Source organism: Wallemia mellicola (genome assembly GCF_000263375.1).
Source record: "Wallemia mellicola CBS 633.66 unplaced genomic scaffold WALSEscaffold_7, whole genome shotgun sequence".
Lineage (NCBI taxonomy): Eukaryota > Fungi > Basidiomycota > Wallemiomycetes > Wallemiales > Wallemiaceae > Wallemia > Wallemia mellicola.
Window position 1 is genome coordinate 178,794 of NW_006531964.1, and position 17,999 is coordinate 196,792.

The 17,999-nt window shown below is 42.0% G+C and overlaps 8 protein-coding genes and 1 non-coding gene across 9 annotated transcripts; 3 read left to right on the forward strand and 6 right to left on the reverse strand.

Moving 5' to 3' along the window:
• Positions 1-36: 36 nt before the first annotated feature.
• Positions 37-4,137, forward strand: WALSEDRAFT_60145 (WD40 repeat-like protein). The gene is made up of 8 exons (XM_006957785.1): positions 37-1,001; positions 1,050-2,472; positions 2,518-3,521; positions 3,569-3,675; positions 3,725-3,758; positions 3,805-3,896; positions 3,943-4,008; positions 4,056-4,137. Exons 1-3 carry the CDS (start codon positions 75-77, stop codon positions 2,838-2,840), a joined length of 2,673 nt encoding a protein of 890 aa, XP_006957847.1. The 5' UTR covers positions 37-74; the 3' UTR covers positions 2,841-3,521; positions 3,569-3,675; positions 3,725-3,758; positions 3,805-3,896; positions 3,943-4,008; positions 4,056-4,137.
• WALSEDRAFT_37524 (hypothetical protein) lies at positions 57-4,135 on the reverse strand. Its single transcript, XM_006957786.1, has 8 exons — positions 4,056-4,135; positions 3,943-4,008; positions 3,805-3,896; positions 3,725-3,758; positions 3,569-3,678; positions 2,518-3,521; positions 1,050-2,472; positions 57-1,001 (listed from the first exon to the last, which is right to left on the reverse strand). Exons 1-6 carry the CDS (start codon positions 4,123-4,125, stop codon positions 2,919-2,921), a joined length of 975 nt encoding a protein of 324 aa, XP_006957848.1. The 5' UTR covers positions 4,126-4,135; the 3' UTR covers positions 57-1,001; positions 1,050-2,472; positions 2,518-2,918.
• Positions 4,138-4,200: 63 nt separating the features above from the next.
• Positions 4,201-5,093, reverse strand: WALSEDRAFT_32227 (structural constituent of ribosome). Its single transcript, XM_006957787.1, has 3 exons — positions 4,598-5,093; positions 4,324-4,551; positions 4,201-4,280 (listed from the first exon to the last, which is right to left on the reverse strand). The coding sequence occupies exons 1-3, from the start codon at positions 5,066-5,068 to the stop codon at positions 4,269-4,271; spliced, it is 711 nt and encodes a 236-aa protein (XP_006957849.1). The 5' UTR covers positions 5,069-5,093; the 3' UTR covers positions 4,201-4,268.
• Positions 5,094-5,524: 431 nt separating this feature from the next.
• Positions 5,525-5,624, reverse strand: WALSEDRAFT_t42. The gene has a single exon. It is a non-coding gene; the product is annotated as a tRNA-Met (tRNA).
• A 1,458-nt stretch (positions 5,625-7,082) lies between these two features.
• WALSEDRAFT_68526 (RNI-like protein) lies at positions 7,083-10,149 on the reverse strand (the record flags this gene model as incomplete). The annotated part of the gene is made up of 4 exons (XM_006957788.1): positions 7,083-8,140; positions 8,189-8,323; positions 8,367-8,549; positions 8,593-10,149. 4 exons carry the CDS (start codon positions 10,147-10,149, stop codon positions 7,187-7,189), a joined length of 2,829 nt encoding a protein of 942 aa, XP_006957850.1. The 3' UTR covers positions 7,083-7,186.
• Positions 10,150-10,205: 56 nt separating this feature from the next.
• Positions 10,206-12,941, reverse strand: WALSEDRAFT_60146 (hypothetical protein). Its single transcript, XM_006957789.1, has 9 exons — positions 12,929-12,941; positions 12,870-12,885; positions 12,806-12,825; positions 12,671-12,759; positions 12,081-12,624; positions 11,981-12,034; positions 11,708-11,938; positions 10,696-11,665; positions 10,206-10,648 (listed from the first exon to the last, which is right to left on the reverse strand). The coding sequence occupies exons 5-9, from the start codon at positions 12,594-12,596 to the stop codon at positions 10,212-10,214; spliced, it is 2,208 nt and encodes a 735-aa protein (XP_006957851.1). The 5' UTR covers positions 12,597-12,624; positions 12,671-12,759; positions 12,806-12,825; positions 12,870-12,885; positions 12,929-12,941; the 3' UTR covers positions 10,206-10,211.
• An 84-nt stretch (positions 12,942-13,025) lies between these two features.
• On the reverse strand, positions 13,026-14,790 carry WALSEDRAFT_60147 (hypothetical protein). Its single transcript, XM_006957790.1, has 2 exons — positions 14,313-14,790; positions 13,026-14,268 (listed from the first exon to the last, which is right to left on the reverse strand). Exons 1-2 carry the CDS (start codon positions 14,778-14,780, stop codon positions 13,093-13,095), a joined length of 1,644 nt encoding a protein of 547 aa, XP_006957852.1. The 5' UTR covers positions 14,781-14,790; the 3' UTR covers positions 13,026-13,092.
• A 112-nt stretch (positions 14,791-14,902) lies between these two features.
• WALSEDRAFT_17645 (hypothetical protein) lies at positions 14,903-15,070 on the forward strand (the record flags this gene model as incomplete). Its single annotated transcript, XM_006957681.1, has 1 exon — positions 14,903-15,070. A coding segment is annotated over one exon (168 nt), but the record flags the coding sequence as incomplete, so codon positions are not given.
• Positions 15,071-15,150: 80 nt separating this feature from the next.
• WALSEDRAFT_68529 (kinase-like protein) lies at positions 15,151-17,929 on the forward strand (the record flags this gene model as incomplete). The annotated part of the gene is made up of 6 exons (XM_006957791.1): positions 15,151-15,232; positions 15,279-15,515; positions 15,557-16,042; positions 16,088-16,182; positions 16,224-17,484; positions 17,532-17,929. The coding sequence occupies 6 exons, from the start codon at positions 15,151-15,153 to the stop codon at positions 17,882-17,884; spliced, it is 2,514 nt and encodes an 837-aa protein (XP_006957853.1). The 3' UTR covers positions 17,885-17,929.
• Between the last annotated feature and the right edge of the window lie 70 nt (positions 17,930-17,999).

A 17,999-nucleotide genomic window follows, 5' to 3' on the forward strand; every position in this document is an offset into this window, starting at 1 on the left:
TTGTAATTATAATATTTTATTATTATTATTCGCTAGTATTTATCCCTCATCTCTCTGCTTCCTACGACGATAATATGCCGACTACGAAACGACAGAGAGTAGATAAGGCAATAAAACCAAAGATATTCCAGCCGTTTAGACTGCTTGGTAAAATTTCTAACTCAAAACCATTCAATTTGGTTACGAGATTAACGAGAGATGCTAATAAATTTAATGGCCAAATTATCACTTGCTTAGAGAAGAGCTGGATGATGTTCGACTTGATAAGCCTCAGGCTGTTGTTCATCTCTAACGATCTCGAGTTTCCTATTGAATCTATCGTAAACGATGGTAACTTCATCTACTGCAGCAGCAACGATAGTATCTATAAATATAAGAGAGGTAAACTAGTTGATCAGCTGAAATCTCCTTACAAACTATCCAAACTTCTTCTTTTCGGTAGTCAACTACTCTCACTCAAATCAGACGGCAGTGCATTATTAGTTTGGGATTTACAGTCCAGTGAATTACTCCACGAGATTGAATTTGGTGTCAACTTCACAGCTACCGATTTCCTTCATCCATCAACTTATCTCAACAAATTGTTAGTCGCATCCAAAAATGGTCAATTGCAGCTCTGGAATATCAGAACTAGAACTCTCATCAGGGAATTCAACTTTGATAGTCCAATAACAACCTTACAACAATCTCCAGCCATCGACATTGTTGCAGTTGGTTGCGAAAACGGCCGTACCATTCTCTTCGATTTGAAATCAGACACAGAATTATTCAAAGTAAGGATGGATGGAAATGTTCAAATAACTTCGATTAGTTTCAGAACGGACGGTGAACACATTATGGCGACTGCTGCTTCCAATGGTTTCATCGCCTTCTGGGATCTTAATCAAGGTGGTAATCTTGTGAATGTATTAAGAGACGCACATAGCGAACCACCATCCAAGATTGAGTTCTTGCCAAATCAGCCGATTTTAATTTCATCCAGTGGTGACAACAGTTTGAAGGTTAGTGTTTTTTTTCTACGTGTAGCACTATCTTACATCTCCGATTAGCAATGGTTATTCGATTCTCCAAGTAGCTTACCAAGATTGCTTAAATTCAGAGCTGGTCACACTGCACCACCTCATCGTATCAATTATTACGGCGAAGATGGTAAAACGATCCTCAGTGCATCCAAAGACAACAGTCTGAGGTACATGAGTGTTGTTAGAGACTCACGCAGTTTCGAATTATCCCAAGGATCACTGTCTAGAAAAGCTGCTCAATTGGCATTACCAATCGCTGCTTTGAGATTACCACCAATTACGTCGTTATCATACGCCACCCAGAGGTCAAAAGACTGGGACGACGTCCTCACCTGTCATGAAGACAGCTCGGACGCTTATACCTGGTATGTTCAAGATAAGAAACTTGGCGCTCATAAACTGCATCTCGATGACGGTATCGCTGTATCTGCTAACGTCAGCGTATGTGGTAATTATGGCTTTGTCGGTAGTGACATGGGTACTGTACATCAATTCAATATGCAATCTGGAATAAAGAGGAGGGTAATGACTATTCAAAACAAGTACCAAGATAAGGATGCTCTGAAAATATCAAGCATTGTCACTGATGCACTTAACACTACTCTCGTATGTAGTACCGCTGACGGTTTCCTCTATTTCTTTGATTTCCATAATGGCGCTCTCCTCGACTCAATGCAACTGACAGCGGGTGTCCAGCAGTTGATTTTACAGAGAGACAACGGTATAATGGCTGCAATTTGCTCGGATAATGTCATTAGATTGGTCGATATCGAATCAAGACGTCTAGTCAGAGAATTTAAGGGTTTCACCGAAAAGATATCGGATATTACTTTCTCACCAGATTCGAAATGGCTAGTTGCATCATCATTTGATTGCATAATTAGAACATATGACATCCCAACTGGATCACTTGTCGACGCGTTTAGAGTTGCAACTATACCAACTTCTTTGACATTCTCACCAACTGGTGATTTCCTCGCTACTACACATATCGACTCCGTTGGTATCTATTTATGGGCTAATAAAACTCAATTGGTGGAAGTTGCTCTCAAACCTATTAAATTTGACGATGTTATTGAAGTCAATATGCCAACAATGCAGGGTGAAGTTGAAGATGAGGAGCTTGCATTGATGGAGAGTGCACCTATACTTCCAACATTTGTTGAAAGCACAAAGGAGCAACTCGAGAGTGGACTGGTTACATTATCTGCCATGCCTCGTTCACGCTGGACGACATTGTTGAATCTTGACACAATCAAGGAACGTAATAAACCAATCGAAGCTCCAAAAGCACCAGAGAAGGCACCATTTTTCTTACCCTCACTCTCTGACGGTCTTAACAATAATATGGAAGTTGATTCAAAGAATGAGACTCACCGTTTGACTCAAGGTTCACTTGGTATTGAGACCCAGCTTTCAAAGATATTGCAATCGGAAGATTCAAATAGATGTGAGTGGGCATATCGTATACATACACTGCTAACACACCTAACAGTGGAAAAATTATTCAAGTATTTACATAGAATTTCACCAGCAAATAACGATTCAGACGTTAGATCACTTTTACCTTCAGATTTAAGTTTATTTATAGTAGCATTAACAGATAGATTACGACAACAAAAAGATTTCGACACAATCCAAGCAAACCTTGGATTAATGTTGAGAGTACACGCTGATATTTTAGCATCAGATAAGTTATTAAGGGAGAAGTTAGCGATTTTATCAAAAGCTCAACGTAGCGAATGTCAAAGAATATTTGATATGACCAGATATTCGCTCGGTGTTTTGAGTTTCGTTAGGGATATTCCATTGCAATAAAAAGAGTTAAAATGTAGGGGTTTTACAACATTATTATAGAGAAAATTATGCAAAAAAAATATTATCTTATTATTATTATTATGGATGTATTGGTTGAGGTTTAGGTTTGTCCTCCTCTTCTTCAGATTCACTGTGTATTTCCTCATCATCGTCATCTTCATCGAATAATTTACCCTGTTGTTTGGATTTGTTGGATGATTTACGATCTGAAGATTTCTTCAAATCGCTATTCTTAATATTACCTTTGTTATCAACTGAGTTCAACTCTTCTACTGTATTTGGTCTCATTCTTAACCATTGCATACGAGGACCAGACCTTGACTTCTCTGAAATTTTAAAACCGTAAATCTTTGGAGTATATATCTTTGTAGCTGCTGGTTTATACTGTGATCCAACGACTGCTTTGTAATCAACACCGTTTTCATTTTCCGATAAGACAATTGATGGTTGTAAATCCTTGAAAGTGTGGAATAAAAGATGAGGGAATGTCGTTCCAAAGAAGGAACCGTCGACACCCTGGAATCTCGAGCTTGGTGGTACGTAGATATCCATACAATTTGGACAGTAGAGTTTCACAGTGTCTACCCCAGGTGTATCTGACCGTCCACATGGTACAACTGGGCAGGATTGGCAACAAAAGCGCGGACAGAACCCAAAGTGACCATTTTCGTATTTCTCGACCTATATGTGTGTTATTGTATTGTAAGAACGACAACAAAAAAACCTACCATCTGCTGTAAACCAATTCTGGTGAGGATATAGCGTGCATGTATCAATCCATAGAGCATTTCAGCGCTATGTTCGACGATAGAGACATCTGGGATCTTTAAAGATTCTTCTGGACATGCTTAGTTGTTGGACAAGGAAGTGTATAAACCACCCACCTGGTTCGACATCCAGTATCATTTCTAATGCTTCCTGAAGAGGTATGAGATGATATTCTCTATTGAAAGGTAAAATTCACCTTATAGAATCCTACTATACCAGCTAATCCAGTCAAGTTGAACTCGTCTTCGATAAAGTCCTCAGAAACCTCGGCAAAGTATTCGTGGCCAGCTTTTTGTATGTGAGAATGAGAGCGTATAAATTGCAGGATACCCACGCAAAGAACAAAACCAGCTTATCCAAGTTAAGGAGGATGTGCTCGTTGATTGAGGTGACGATGAGTCTGCATAATAAATTAGAATATAATATAGTCTAGCTAATGTACTCTACCATAAACTATTGATTCTGGGTTGTTGTCCTCTAGAATTTCCATCTGCTCATCTGCTCTCTCGATACTCATAGATACAATCAGGGAAGGAGACTAGGAAAAAATAACAAAAGGCAGACGAATTAAAATTAGCAGACGACAATCAATTTTAAAAAGTAAAACAGGCTTATAAAAATGCATTTTATCTAAATAAGTCTGTATTCGTCAATACACGCTTAGAATTTGAGCTGAAGTTCGTTAGCAAAATCGAGAAAATAAACTAGGACTGACTTCGTGTGGGAATTCACCACGTGAGAGACCGAATGAAGCGTTGAGGTACTTGGTAAGACCGTCAACCTTCTTGATCTCAGCGAGGATCGCCTTGTCAACGTTCTTTTGCTCTTGGGCTTTCTCAGCTGGGTACTCCTTCTTCTCGGCCTTGTCACCGAAGAATGCCTCTTCCTTGGAAGCGTTCTTGACGGCAGCCTTTGCGAAGAAAGCGTCGTTTACCTTTGATGACTGAAAATACGGTTAGGCTAAAATTTTCGTACGCTAAAAAACTCACGTCAACAGCACCGACGTTGATCTTGGTTGAAGTAGCAATAACGTAGGCTTGGTTGACACGACGGAGTGGTACACCGTTGACCTTGAATGGACCGGTAACGAGGAGGAGACCAGAGTCGAGTTGCTTGAGGAAGACGACTCTCTTGCCTCTGAAGCGACCAGCGAGCAAGATGAGGACGGTACCTGGGGTGATAGATTCACGCAACTTGGTTGGGCGTTGAGTCTTACGTGAGTTCTTTGGGATAGCGACATCCTCGGCTGGGTAGAAAGCTCTAGCCTTGACGGTTGGGACCTTACGCTCACCACCGTTCTTAGCACCACCAACCTTCTTGGTCTTGAACTCCTCAGTGGCTTCCTTTGCTGGAGCAGCAGCCTTCTTTTGACCCTTGAAGAGACCACGCTTGGTGTAGAGTTGAGTGCGGGTGAGACGACCAACGTTGCGTGCAATAGGTCTGCTTCTTTGTTGAACCATTTTCGGGTCTTGAAAGTCTTCCAACAAGCGTCAATCGATTCCTTCAACTTGATGATAAAATTCAAATTTACTTAAAATTAAAAATTCCAATTTATCGACAAATTATTATATTTTATTAATTACTCTTTATTAACATCTAGTTTATTGCTTATTTATTATACTCTCCTACCTTTTCTGTTCTCGTTGTTGTCACTACGCTGTTCCAAAGCAATACAACGCGACATTGGTGTGTCTTTTTAATTAAGCTTTTATGTATATCACTTCATGAACCCCTTCTTCGTTTTCGTTGCCATTGCTCGCTATGCCAATACTCACTTGTACGCAGAACACTTCCAGATCACTACTTAAAAAGTCATCAATACTAAGTCACAATACAGCACGCAGTGTAAATCAAAAACTATAAAGTAGACAAAGTAAAGATCGCCTCCGGGCGCAAAAAGGAAAGGCAAAAATTAATGCTTCGGCGCGGACTCGAACCACGGGCCTTCGGATTGCATCCCTAGAAGGGACTCATAACTTATGAGACCGAAATCATAACCATCTAGACCACCGAAGCTGTGATATTGCAGCATTAGCTAGGTGGTAATATCAAAGGGCGTCCCATCTCAAAAAAATCGATTTTTCATTGTTTGAGACATCAAGCGGTCAAGGAACACTTCCAGCTACTCCGATGCACCATTTGAATCCTCATACATGAATCAGTATTGATGAATACAGTTAGACTGTATCGTCTTAATAAGACACTTATATTTCATCATCATCATTATCAGAGAACAATATGAGAAAAAGAGAGCAATATACAATGGAGAAAACCCTAAAATTCTGGACTGTTTATTCGATTAATTTTTATCTTGATACATCTTCGACTTGTTTCTTTCATTAACTTACTACTTCTCACATTTGCACAATTTTTCACATCACAAAGAGCCAGACAAATACAGTCGGTAACAATAGCATCCCTTTTTTGTACTGAAAACATCTAATACCACTGGTTTCGCATTTTGCAGAAACTCTTGCTCCTCGCATTGTAACCATACATCTCCCTCTTTTTGAAAAAAAAAAAAATAATCTTTTCAATCCATAAATGGAAATGGAATATTACAGTTTCTGCCTAAGAGGTTTGACCTAAGCATCCTCTCTTTTATTAAGGCACCTTAAATCAAAAGAACACTGGACACAAGACAGTATCCCAATCAATACAATTGGTATCAATTCAATTTCTACGTCCCCTGGAACCATTCTAATAGCTTGCACTTCCGATGGCCATTAGTCCATATAAAATGTACATATTCAATAAATGAGAAATATATACATGGAATGAACATTTATGCTATAATACATATATAAATACATGAACATATTATTTAAATAATAAACATTAAATTGGAACATGTTTGAATACACCCTTGTATTTTGCACAATTACCCGTAAAGCCTTGTACATATTTGGTTTCACGACTGTGTCCTTGGTGGGTTAACCTAAATATAGGGTATCATGAAATAAAAGCCTATTTGCAAATTTTCATTATATCGTCTTACGGGTCGTCTAAATCGATGAAAATCACATTAAATGACTTGGCGGTAATAGTATTTTTAAAGATATTGTAGATGTGGATTTTCATATAACAGATATGTGTATAAACTCATTTCGTTTTAGTAGAAAGCATAAATGTGATTTATTTAATAGAGTAAGGTTTACAAAATGTATTTAAGAACTTCGATTATATTAGTATTGGATCTTGGAAAGATTCTATTTTTTAGCTGCATTTTCTTAAGTTGTTTTGTATATACCAGTAAAATTTTAACTTCTGTGGGTGGTGTGAGAATCAAGAGGGAAATATAAATGAAACACTTGATAATGATTACAGAAAAGTGTAAATATAACCTCCAAGTCTCATTATTAGTATGTATTTTATAACACACTTTTTAGTAGAAAGGTGGGCCACATTCTACTCACTCATTGTCGTATCGTAAATTTCCAGGCATTTATGAAATATATTAATGTAAATACTTATGCAGAATATACAGGGCGGTAAATATTAAAGTGCGCCTTTCAAACTACTTGAGCAAGAAAAGACTATAATTGGTATATTTGACTATTTTTCTTTCAAGAGATCCTTTATGGCGTTGTAGGTGATTTAGGTGGTGGATTTGGGAGTTCAGTCTCGAGAATCTCTTTCCTGAGAGCCTCGCCGTCTTCCTCGCCATCAATGCGTGATTCATCGAGTAAAGCCGTACCCTTACGGAAAATTTCACCTTCTTCAAACAATTGGCTACGACTGAGATCAGAAGTAGGACTTTTGAGATCCTCACTTGGTTTCGGTGTTTCCTCTTCATTGTCACTTTTCACATCTGTCGATATTGCTAATTGTGGCCGCGTGGTCTCGAGTGGGATTGACTCAGCATCAGAATCATCAGAACCCATTATCTGGAAGTGTGGATTTGACATCTCATCTTCGTTTATACTCACACTCCGACTGCGTATCGTTGTTCGCTTTTTGTTGTTGTCTATCTTGATAAGTAAATCTTCCAGATCATCGTTAAGACTCAAAGCGAGTTTCATCTCATCCTCAGTGTCGACCATACCCTCGGCTATCAATTCCATTAAGCGATCCTTGAGTGCTTGGACTTCAAACTGCCTAGCGTCGATATAAGAATGTATGCCATCTCTGTCACCTTTCGCAAACACCCCTGTGAAGCTCTTGGTGATTTCTTGCGATGTGAGAAGTACCTCCGACGGCGTCCTATTCCAGACACTAGCGCGAGCCATACCTTCAGGGCTCTCCGCCGCGGCAACAACGGCAGCCGTTGTCTGTTGTACTTCCGCTTCTTGTAGTTTCTTAGCTAGCAGTGAGCGCTCAATTGGTCCGAAGAGGCTCTTGCCTTTGCCAGACTTCTCTTGAGCAGCTTCGGTATTGCGGATACATGACTGGAGTATATCTTGACTCAGACGAGCCATCTCTGGATCATTAATTGGTATGCTAATGTCGAGACAGCGAAGTGACTCATTCATTTTCACGGCGACAGAAAGGGCAAGTAAGCCGGACATCGTCAGATCATTTTCCGTCAAGTCCTAGAATAAAATCAGAAACAATTCTAATGTTGCAGAAAGAGCACTCACGATATGCAAGAGCGTCCTTGCTTCTGGGAGGAACTCAGCCAGCGCAATTGCACCCTCAGATTGCATCTGTGTGTCTGCCAAAAACAACCGCTTCATGTTCGAATTGACGGTGAAGGACGTCCTCAACGATGTTATCTATTTCGCGTGAGTGAATGAACAAATAGTTGGCACTACTTACACCATCTGATTCAGGACCACAGCAAGGGTTCTTGCTCAAATCTAATGTCTCGAGAGTGTGATTATGTTTCAATGCCTCAGATAATGAGAGCAAGCCATGATAATCTATCCTATTCTCACTCAAGTTCAATACTTTGAGTGTCTTATTCCTTTTCAAGACGGTAGCTATGTAGTTAACACCCGACTTCAACTTGTCAGTCAGATCCAAAACTATATGGTAGACTTACGCGTATGTCATTGCCTTTCAAATCGAGTGTAATAAGCCCACTGCCAATGTCGTGTCTGAGGAGATGATGGCTACCAAGGTCAAGCCTATCCTGGGAGTCTTCCAGACGGGGTGAGCTGAACTGTTCCTGAGGGATATCGCCGTTAGGTGCTATCGTTGTTGCTGGTATCTTGCGGGTTGTCACACTGCCAGATGGACTGGAGACAACAGGAGCATCATCTTCGGCTCCGGTCTGCTGGGACTTGAAAGATGAGAGCAAGCCGCGTGTTGGCACGTTTGATGACCGCGAGAATGGATCAGTCGTATTAACGGGCGCATCAGCATAATCTTTCAACATCAAGGCGATAGAGACTACGCCATTTGGGGATATCTTGTTGCGTCTTAAAGAAAGGTGCATCAGAGCAGAGTTCTTGAGTCCTTGCGCGATAGCCTCAAGGGCGCCAGACTTGAATGTGCAGCCTTCCAGTCTGATGGTACTGAGGCTGCTCTCTCTGTGTGTCGAGCGCAAGAGAGCGGGTGACGGGATAAGAGGACTTTCAGATGATACATGATGATTTTCAGTTTCTTGAGCTTCTCTAGGTACATTTTGATCATCATGACGCAGATTCTGTCTTGCAAGTGCGGCCATGATGCACTCTGCACTCTTCTTGTCGATAACATTCTCCGAAAGGTCAACATACGCAAGATGATGGGCTCTGCGTATGAAGACAGAGAGGTACTTCCATCCTTTCTCCTTGACGCTTTTGTTGTTTGCCAGGCTCAACCAAGGTAGCGATCCAGAAATAAGGAGTGCATGCAGAATTGGCTTCATGCTGTCATCTGTGAGGCCTGCGTCTTCCAAAATAAGTCTCTGGAGGCCCCAATCGACGGAGAGTACATCAGCCAATGGCTCAACCGCCTCTCTGCTCAAATGGAGACCAGAAAGATCAAGGGAGCGGGTACTGCGCATTGAAGCTGACGTGCGCAGCTGTTCTACGAGCTCCATTCGGGGTGACTCTTCCCGCATCCTGCAACTATCCCTGTAAAGCTCAATCAAAGCTCTCGCGTTGTCATTTGTCCAGTAGGCATGCCCCTGTCCACCGACTCTGGCTGCAAGCTGTTCCCTGTATGCATTCTCGACCTGCTGCCTGTGTTCTTGGGAGTCCTTTGGTGGAAGGCTGGCGTGGATTGGATAAGTGACCGTCATAGCAGGAAGGTGAAACGCCACACGCTTGAAAGAAGGTTCAGAGTGAGAAGCCGGTGGAGAGTTATGTGCGGATGATTGCTGCTGGAGGATATTCGGCAACGTTTTAGCCGTATCGAGTGCTTCAGATGGTCCATCAGCGAGCAACCTCTTGAAACCGCCCCAAAAGGTGCCATCGGTGGATTGACTCGTCTGGCTAGACTCTCCTCGGGGTTCTTGCTGCTCTTCTGTTGATTTTGTGCTCAGCTTCTCGAACAAGTCTCCAATCGGTGAAATGAAGGGAAATCTATTCGATGGCGGTGGCGGTGACTTTAAAATGCCCTTCTTTGGCGTTTTACCCTTTAAGCTGTCATTATTAGCCTCGCTGATATTCATCTCATCGATTGTATGGATCAACAGACGATCTCGAATATAAATCTAAAAATATTTTTCATAATTTACAAATTATTGAAATCTGGTGCAAATGACATAAACGTTGAGGCTTCGGGCGGTGCAAGCAACCCGAAATCGTGGACATCGAGCACTCTTCCCGCTTGACTCGTACTATCGAGGAGAGCATCGACGTCGAACTTGCCCTGATTGAGCAGTTCGAGTATGTCAGCTGCTGAGTCTGCGTTATTGTTGCTTCCTCCTAGTATTCCGCTCTCTGGTGAGGCGTTCGTTGCATTCTGGATAAAGTTCTCGTTGATGTTCGCATTTGAGCCCTCACTTTCATTCAATTGCATCGGAAGTGGCATGAATAATCCGCCATTAGTTGGACTCTTCGAGTCTTTGCGCTTGCGTGCCGCAGTTTCGGATTTCAGAGGAACCGGCCTGAGCCACGCTTGTCCAATCGAGGGAATATGTGCTTCATCTTCTACCGGGATTTGGCAAACTAATCAAATGGTCAACTGGGTTATTTCAAAATCTATGCATACTCACCTCTGCAAAATTCAACCAACACGTCTGAACTCCTCGTCCCGCAGCCATAACGTATCGCAAATTGCCTCAGCAGTCCGACCGCAACCCTCAGACCCTCTAAAGACACCGACATTGAGGATTTCTCTTTATTCTTCCGCGATTGGAGGACGACAGCAACGAGTGTGCGTCCAGCTTGCGTAAGCTGGTGGATAACATGCACGCCATAATGCGTCAAGAGTCCTCTCCTCGAAATATGCGAGTGGGCAGCGATTATAGTCAACGCAGTTTGTTGGGCTATATGCTGATATTGCTGACGACTTCTGTTGACAATACCATCCTGGTCCTCTATCTGGATCTCAGAGAGCTTCTCAGAGGCGATCGCAGCCGTTGAGAATTTATGTCTATATACGAGCATACTTGTGAGTTGTTCGAGGCAATGGAGGCGCTCAGATTGTGTCAGCCGGTATGCATCTTTACTCGCGATCGTAGCCTGCGTGTATTTCAGATCTTCCGGTAACTGATTTCGCCATTCCTGGAGTAGCTCCTCAGCGCTCTCAAGTGCCCTGTCTTGTCCGATTGCAGCAGCCTTTGTTAAGAATGAGCTAGATGGGAAAACGGCTGGCAGATTACAACCATCGAGAACGCGCTCAAGTACGACATGCAAGCGAATCATGTGTATAAACGGTCTGATCCTCGACGGTTGGTTAGCTGGCTGTGATGTTGTTTCGTCGGACAAATACTGATCGTCGACATCCAACGGTTCCTCGAGATCGCAATCACGGAGTCTAATCATAGGAGGCCTGCCGAATGCAGCAGCAGCCTGCTTATCCCAGCAGAATATCGACCAGAATGTTCTCTTGCGAATTTCAGACCATATCTTGTCAGTGAGGTCATAATGGTCGAGTGATCTATGTAGACCAGAGTCAATGGAGAGAGTGATACTCTCAGCGAGGAGCGCGAATGCCTTTGCTAATTTTCCACCACCGATGAGCTGCTATTTGTTAGCCAAGATCATTCGTACCTAAAAACTCACATATACGGCTGCAAGGAATGTCGCTTGGATGTAGTAGACATTTCCACTCTCGTTATGTGGAAAATCGCGCAATTGTGAGAAAAGAGTAAAGTAGTGCTTCCCACTAGAAGCTGGATCATTCGGGTCACTGCGAGCTCGAGGATCGTCAACATGTCTAGATGCTATTGTACATATTGCTACTACGAGAGATGCGAAACCAGGTTCACCCCATGAACTTGGAGTTGCGTAATCCTACGGAAATAAGTCACTTACACGATTATAGAGTGCACTCACCTTTAAAAATGTGGGTATATGCAGAAATGGCCACAGCAAATGTGTTGTTGCCATCTTCAAACTGTTAGATTAAACTTGTCTCACTTTTGATTATACTTACATATGTTCTGATGAGAGTATTCATGAGGTCGACTGGAATGAGTGAGGTAACACGTGACCAAACAATTATAGGCTCCAGCCCGACTTGCGTAGCTTTCCTTCCCGGAAAGTAGGTCTCCTGGTTGAAATCGCCTGGTTCCTCTCCAGGAGATTCACCGTGTTCGGAAGCAGATGGTACGCTACTTGTGCCTGAACCAGAGCGGTTATTTAGCATATCAATAAGGGGTAGACCGGAAGTTGAGCCTGCCCAAGCTGGATTACCCTCGTGGTCAAGGTAAAGGTAAGAAGGGGATATAGACAATGAAGCTAATTTGTCCACTAAGTTTGTAGCATCAACTGCATCTGATTCGAATGCGTGCTTGTCTTGTGACTTCGTGAAGTCATCGACAGAGCGTTTCCTGGAGCTGCCAGGAAGACCGAAGCTGCTCTCTGTGGTGAGTGCGTAGTCTAATTTAGAGAGCGCTGCCTGTGATATCGAGGGTGGAATCGATTCTAAAACCTTTTCTAATGCCGTCATTCTGGCTTCTAGTTCAGCGATATTCTTCCTAGTGAGATGTAAATTGATGATATATCTAGCTACTGACTACTCACTTTGCTTTCAGCGGTTTCTGTGGTTCTGCGACGAAAGTGCATTCAGATCTCGCAGCGATACAGGATTGACAGGGATGTCCTTCATCGCACTGTAGAGTGTGAGATATTACTTAAACACCGCTGTCTATCATTTACCTTTACTTTCCTCTTTCTGCCTATTCGCCGAATTAGTTAGATCATAGATTAAACGGAGGCTTACATCTATCGCAAGCTCTCTATTGGTTGTTAGTAGAATACCATAGTAGAAGGATCACCCACAGAGAGTCTCAGCCTCTTCAGCTGTGGTGGTGGATTGTTCCTATCGATCGATGATGACATTAAGGTAAGAAGAATGTTATGCAGATATCAAGGCTGTTTATAACTCGATTTAATGATACAATGCAGAATAAATAGCTTAAATAGTTTCCAAACAAGCAGATTCTTCACGGCTGTGCTGTACTTGCTTGGTTATTCTTTGGAATAACGACAGTAGTCGATTTATTAGCTGGTTTCCGTGATTTCCTCTTACGTTTCACTTCTTTCACAGCCTTCTCTTCAGGTTTTGAAGATTCCGACGAACTTTTGTCTTTATTGGTTGATTTTTGGCTATCACTGGTACTCTTTTTATTGGTTTCCGTAGCTGTAGATTTTGCTGATTTTTCACCCTTTCCATTGCCTTTTCTCCGTCTATTTGTAACCTTTCTCTGAGCCTTGCGAAACGAACCAGGTCCTGGTTCACCTTCAAAGGGTGTTGTGCGTTTTTTGCAGATATCGTCATAACACTTCCCAGAAGATATCGCCTTATGGCCATTTTGGAATTCTTCAATTATATGCCTCGAGGTTTGAGGTCTTACATTTGTAGATGTATTCCGTGTTGTGATGAAAGGATCCTGGGTAACCAGGAGCTGTTCACGCCATTGGAGAGGCTGTTGAGCAGACACCGTAGTCGTGTTCTTCTGGACATTTACCGATGTCGTTGTTAAATTGATATTACCGTCTAAGTTCCTATTGTAGATATCGACAAAAAGGTCATCTCTAGGTATGATACCGCCATATTTCATTGAGATGATTGAGGTTTCATAATTAAATGGTTCATCTATACCCCAAAATTCATTCAATGAGTTACTTGGTTCGTTCGAATAGAAGTAAAAGAAGCCCGCTAACGCAGTTGAAAGTGAGAGGTTAGTTGGGATGAAGTTACCGAGCGGTCTTTTGACGAAAGTGGTATCAAAAGATACTCTGACATCTGGTGGATGGGGAATTATCGCTGGAGCGGCCTGCGCACCTTGTGTGGTGGTTGTCTCAACCGGGGGCTTCTGTTGATCTCTCTTTGAATCTCTCCTTTTCACAGGTGGACGGACCCATAATCTATGCTCAGGTAACCGAGCGGCTTTTATCTGGTCAGCGTCTTGTAAGTTTGGTAAGTGACCGATGAACTGTAAGAAAGAGATGACCATGAGGATGAGGGTGTAAGATGAGAGAGTTGTAGGACCGTATTGACCAGCGCTGTCATTCAAACCGCGTAATTTAGCCCAATGCTTTATTGCTAATACTAATGGTCTAGCAATAGGGCTCAAATCAAGGTAGGATTTGATGAGAAGGGAATTGCGTATACCGAACTAGAACATTGTTAGTAGATTGCTATAATAGAATGTGAACTAACTAAATTGTTAGCGTTTAAATCACATTGTAAGTTTGTAACAGGGTCGGTGAATTTGACGATTGGAACAGCAGCAAATATGGGTTGGACGCTCTTCAAATTGTTAGAAGAGAGTGTTTTTGCTAAGTTATTTGGATTATAAGCTGATGGGAGCTGATAGACGTCTACTGAGGGATCAAAACCATGCGGCCTGTCTTTATCAATGATGACGAGGTCTAGATCGGAAGAAGAGGAGGAGACTTGATAGCAGGTGCTCCCGAAAGATTCTACGGAGTAGTTGCTGCCATATTTTGTAGATATGATGTTTGACAATCTCGCTATGAGTTCTAAACGTTTGTTGATAATTTGCTGAGAAGGCTGCGAACTCCTATATAAACTAATAATTTGGTCGTCGATTGAAGATTTATCTTTAGATCTCCAATCGCTCGAGTTATCTGCAGAACTCGCAGATTTATTGCTTTTGTTCTTCATCGTGATGGTTAAAGCTAGTAAAGGTGAGTCTAGTAGAGAATGTAAGGGGTTATTAAATATACAGGCGTTTTAATTAGCTGGTCCGTTTATTTTTATTCTATATATCTCCTAACAGCAGCAGTGATCCAGCTGTCAAGCAGATTATACTCAATTTGAACGATAAATCAAAGTTTATTGTCCAGGATTTAGATCTCCAGCATATACTAGTCAGCCCAGACAGCGTACAGTCTATAAAGTACGAATTGGAGAACGAGGTGTGTAGAACAGTACACAGAACATCCGCCGTCTGACAGACATCAGCTAGAGAGAAATACCTTCCAGATTTTAGACTAATTATCTCTTATCTCTTGTTGTACTATAACCATCATCTATGCCGCCTTCTATTCTCTCTAAGTCGACCAAAATAAAAGTAGGGATACATAACGTCTACATAGATAGATTCCTCACATCCGGTTAGTATTCTCTGCTCGCTATCTCTGCTCATCTCTCGATATATAGGCGGTTACGCACACGTCTACATCTGTACATCTAGCACGCCAATAAACAACACATACAAGCATGTACTGAAGAGAATAGCTGTTGATAACCTAGATGATCTCAAATTAGTTGGAAATGAAGTTGAAATTATGAAATTGCTTTCGAATTCATCGAACATCGTCAATCTCATAGACGCAGCAGCCTATAAGTTACCCCAGGGTGGACATGAAGTCTTCATTCTAATGGAATATTGCTCAGGTTCGTATACACTACCGATACACCAAACCTAACATCCCTAGGCGGTGCACTGATTGACCTAATGAACAGACACCTGAAGACGCGTCTGACAGAATCTCAGATATTGGATATCTTCGTCGCTGTTACAGACGCAGTCGCTCATATGCACTCCTTGTCAATTCTCCATAGAGATCTTAAGATAGAGAACATACTCCAGTCAGGTCCAAAGTCTTTTAAACTATGCGATTTCGGTTCAGCTACTCACCTAAAACCAAACTATAAACCCTCAAATTTGGATGAAATAAAAGCTCTCGAAGCTGACCTTAACAAACACACGACAATTCAATATAGAGCACCCGAAATGGTTGACCCATACCAGTGTAGAATTATAGACGAAAAAGCTGACGTTTGGGCACTCGGTGTTCTATTATACAAACTCTGCTATTATACCACTCCATTCGAGCAGAATGGTCCACTCGCTATCCTCAACGTACAGTATACCATACCAAATTATCCCCTCTATTCGTCATCTCTGAACACACTTATTTGTGGGTTTTATAATGCTCTTTGTGATTGTCTAACATTCATCATAGCATCCATGCTCCGCGAGCAATCCAGTCAGCGTCCATCTGCAGTTGAAATTCTCAAGAGAGTACATCAAATGCGTGGAACAATGCATGAATTCAAAGTAAGTATTGAATCTCCCTTCTTTAGTTCTAACACAGTCAGCCACCACCTTCAAAACCCGTCAAGCAACCATCACCTATGCCTATCAAGACAGGAAGACCTCTTCAGAGTCCAACTAAGAGTCCTTCGAAGGTCCCAGCCAAGCAGGAAGCTATACACACCAAACCAAGCCATTTCCTTTCTCCTTCTGACGTAACACCTCAACGGAGAGGTAGACCTATAAAACTCAAAACGGGATCATCTATACAGCAGCCACATAGAGAGAAGACAGACGACCCTTGGGAAATCAAAGAGGTGTCGTCTAAACAACTTCTCCAACCAAAAATGTCGAAATCCTTGCCTAACCATCTCAAAGATTTGCCGAAGAACCACCCAGTTGACCCAGAATTCAAAAATGTTGCAGCACGCTTTCCAGATTTGGACGCCTTTGGTGATCAATTTGAGAACCGCTCAAAGAAAGACATCTTAATAGATGTGGATGTGAAGAGTACGACTGATCCACAGGAAGAAAGCCCTGATGGGCTTGTAATTGAGGAGATCCTCCCTCGTCATCTTCGTGTACCGAAAGATGTGGCCATGATAGGCCAGGAGAATACCAGCAATGGTGTTAATTTGATGGATAATATGGACGTACCTCCAAGCAAGGAACAATCACCACCTTCTTCCGATGACGAACCGGAAGATATTGAGTATTCAGTTGGTAGACAATACACTCAACAGACGACTGATCCTCTAAGTAATCTCCAATCACTCAAGGATGAGCTGAGCTATCCCCTCACGAGTAACCAGGAAGAAGATAAAACTGAAAAGCAAAATGATAAGCAAGAGGAAAGCAAAGCTTCGCAAAATGAAAAGCCAAGTAGACAGTCAAGTGTACAACCAAGTGTACAACCAAGTGTACAGCCAAGTGTGCAGTCAAATGGACATCAAATTAAGCAGCAAAATGTGCAAAACAATAGACACCAAAGTGGACAAACTGCTAAATCTAATTTGCAATTGTTGGTCGAAAAGGACGAGGAGCGCTCCAAGCTGCAGTCCGAGAAACTTCCTTCTCCAGTTATACAGGATGATGCTGAAAGTTATGACTCCAATAAGCAGGAAGAGATCATAGACAATCAAACCAGTAAACCAGATAAACCTAGTAAACCAATTGGACTCAAAGTCGGTAATCTGATTGATGTGTCCCCACCTGATACACCTGCCGCTGAAAAGAAGTCGGATAAGCTTATAGATATCTCAGAACCATCGTCGCCTGTTCAGCCAGATGCGCCTACTATTCAAATTCATGAGCAGAGTCCTGAGCGTGAGTGATGCAGATTATTTATGACACCCAACTGACGTAGGATATAGCGGAAAAACTCATAGATATCTCACCAACAGAGCCAGAACCAGAACGAAAGGTCAGAACTTCGACATCCGCAAGTCCGCTTGTCGATAGCGTGAGTAAGAAGGGCGCAACATTACCAAGAAGACATAGTCTTCAGGTGAAGCAGCATCAGCGTTCAACATCGATTGGGAATGTAGTAAGCAAGTTTGAGAACTTGGAAGCGACTGCGAAAGAGAAGAAAACAGGACCTGCTATATCACCAAAACCAATCGTATTAGCGAAGAGTCGTCCGAAGACGATGTACTTTAAGGAAGACGAAAGTGAAGAAAAATTCCCTGGGGTTGCGGCTAGAATAAAACAATGGAGTAAACAATGAATAAGGGTGTAGATATTTTTCTATATATTTTAAATGATGTATTACTAGTGGTGCACATAAAAATTGACTTCTTGATTAGTGACGTCGACGTGAGTGAGCGTTATAGAGAGTATAT

What these genes read in the sequence shown, in the direction of transcription:
- WALSEDRAFT_32227 (XM_006957787.1), bottom strand. Translation starts at nt 5,068, where the DNA reads ATGGTTCAACAAAGAAGCAGACCTATTGCACGCAACGTTGGTCGTCTC. An exon ending in TCAACGTCGGTGCTGTTGAC is followed by an intron (nt 4,552 to 4,597) that starts GTGAGTTTTTTA and finishes CCGTATTTTCAG; the next exon opens with TCATCAAAGGTAAACGACGC.
- WALSEDRAFT_37524 (XM_006957786.1), bottom strand. Translation starts at nt 4,125, where the DNA reads ATGAGTATCGAGAGAGCAGATGAGCAGATGGAAATTCTAGAGGACAAC. An exon ending in AAGCTGGTTTTGTTCTTTGC is followed by an intron (nt 3,897 to 3,942) that starts GTGGGTATCCTG and finishes ACATACAAAAAG; the next exon opens with CTGGCCACGAATACTTTGCC. An exon ending in GAATTGGTTTACAGCAGATG is followed by an intron (nt 3,522 to 3,568) that starts GTAGGTTTTTTT and finishes ACACACATATAG; the next exon opens with GTCGAGAAATACGAAAATGG.
- WALSEDRAFT_60145 (XM_006957785.1), top strand. Translation starts at nt 75, where the DNA reads ATGCCGACTACGAAACGACAGAGAGTAGATAAGGCAATAAAACCAAAG. An exon ending in GTGGTGACAACAGTTTGAAG is followed by an intron (nt 1,002 to 1,049) that starts GTTAGTGTTTTT and finishes ATCTCCGATTAG; the next exon opens with CAATGGTTATTCGATTCTCC. An exon ending in ATCGGAAGATTCAAATAGAT is followed by an intron (nt 2,473 to 2,517) that starts GTGAGTGGGCAT and finishes CACACCTAACAG; the next exon opens with TGGAAAAATTATTCAAGTAT.
- WALSEDRAFT_60146 (XM_006957789.1), bottom strand. Translation starts at nt 12,596, where the DNA reads ATGACGGCATTAGAAAAGGTTTTAGAATCGATTCCACCCTCGATATCA. An exon ending in ATACTCTCATCAGAACATAT is followed by an intron (nt 12,035 to 12,080) that starts GTAAGTATAATC and finishes AACAGTTTGAAG; the next exon opens with ATGGCAACAACACATTTGCT. An exon ending in ATATACCCACATTTTTAAAG is followed by an intron (nt 11,939 to 11,980) that starts GTGAGTGCACTC and finishes TTATTTCCGTAG; the next exon opens with GATTACGCAACTCCAAGTTC.
- WALSEDRAFT_60147 (XM_006957790.1), bottom strand. Translation starts at nt 14,780, where the DNA reads ATGAAGAACAAAAGCAATAAATCTGCGAGTTCTGCAGATAACTCGAGC. An exon ending in ATTTAAACGCTAACAATTTA is followed by an intron (nt 14,269 to 14,312) that starts GTTAGTTCACAT and finishes ACAATGTTCTAG; the next exon opens with TTCGGTATACGCAATTCCCT.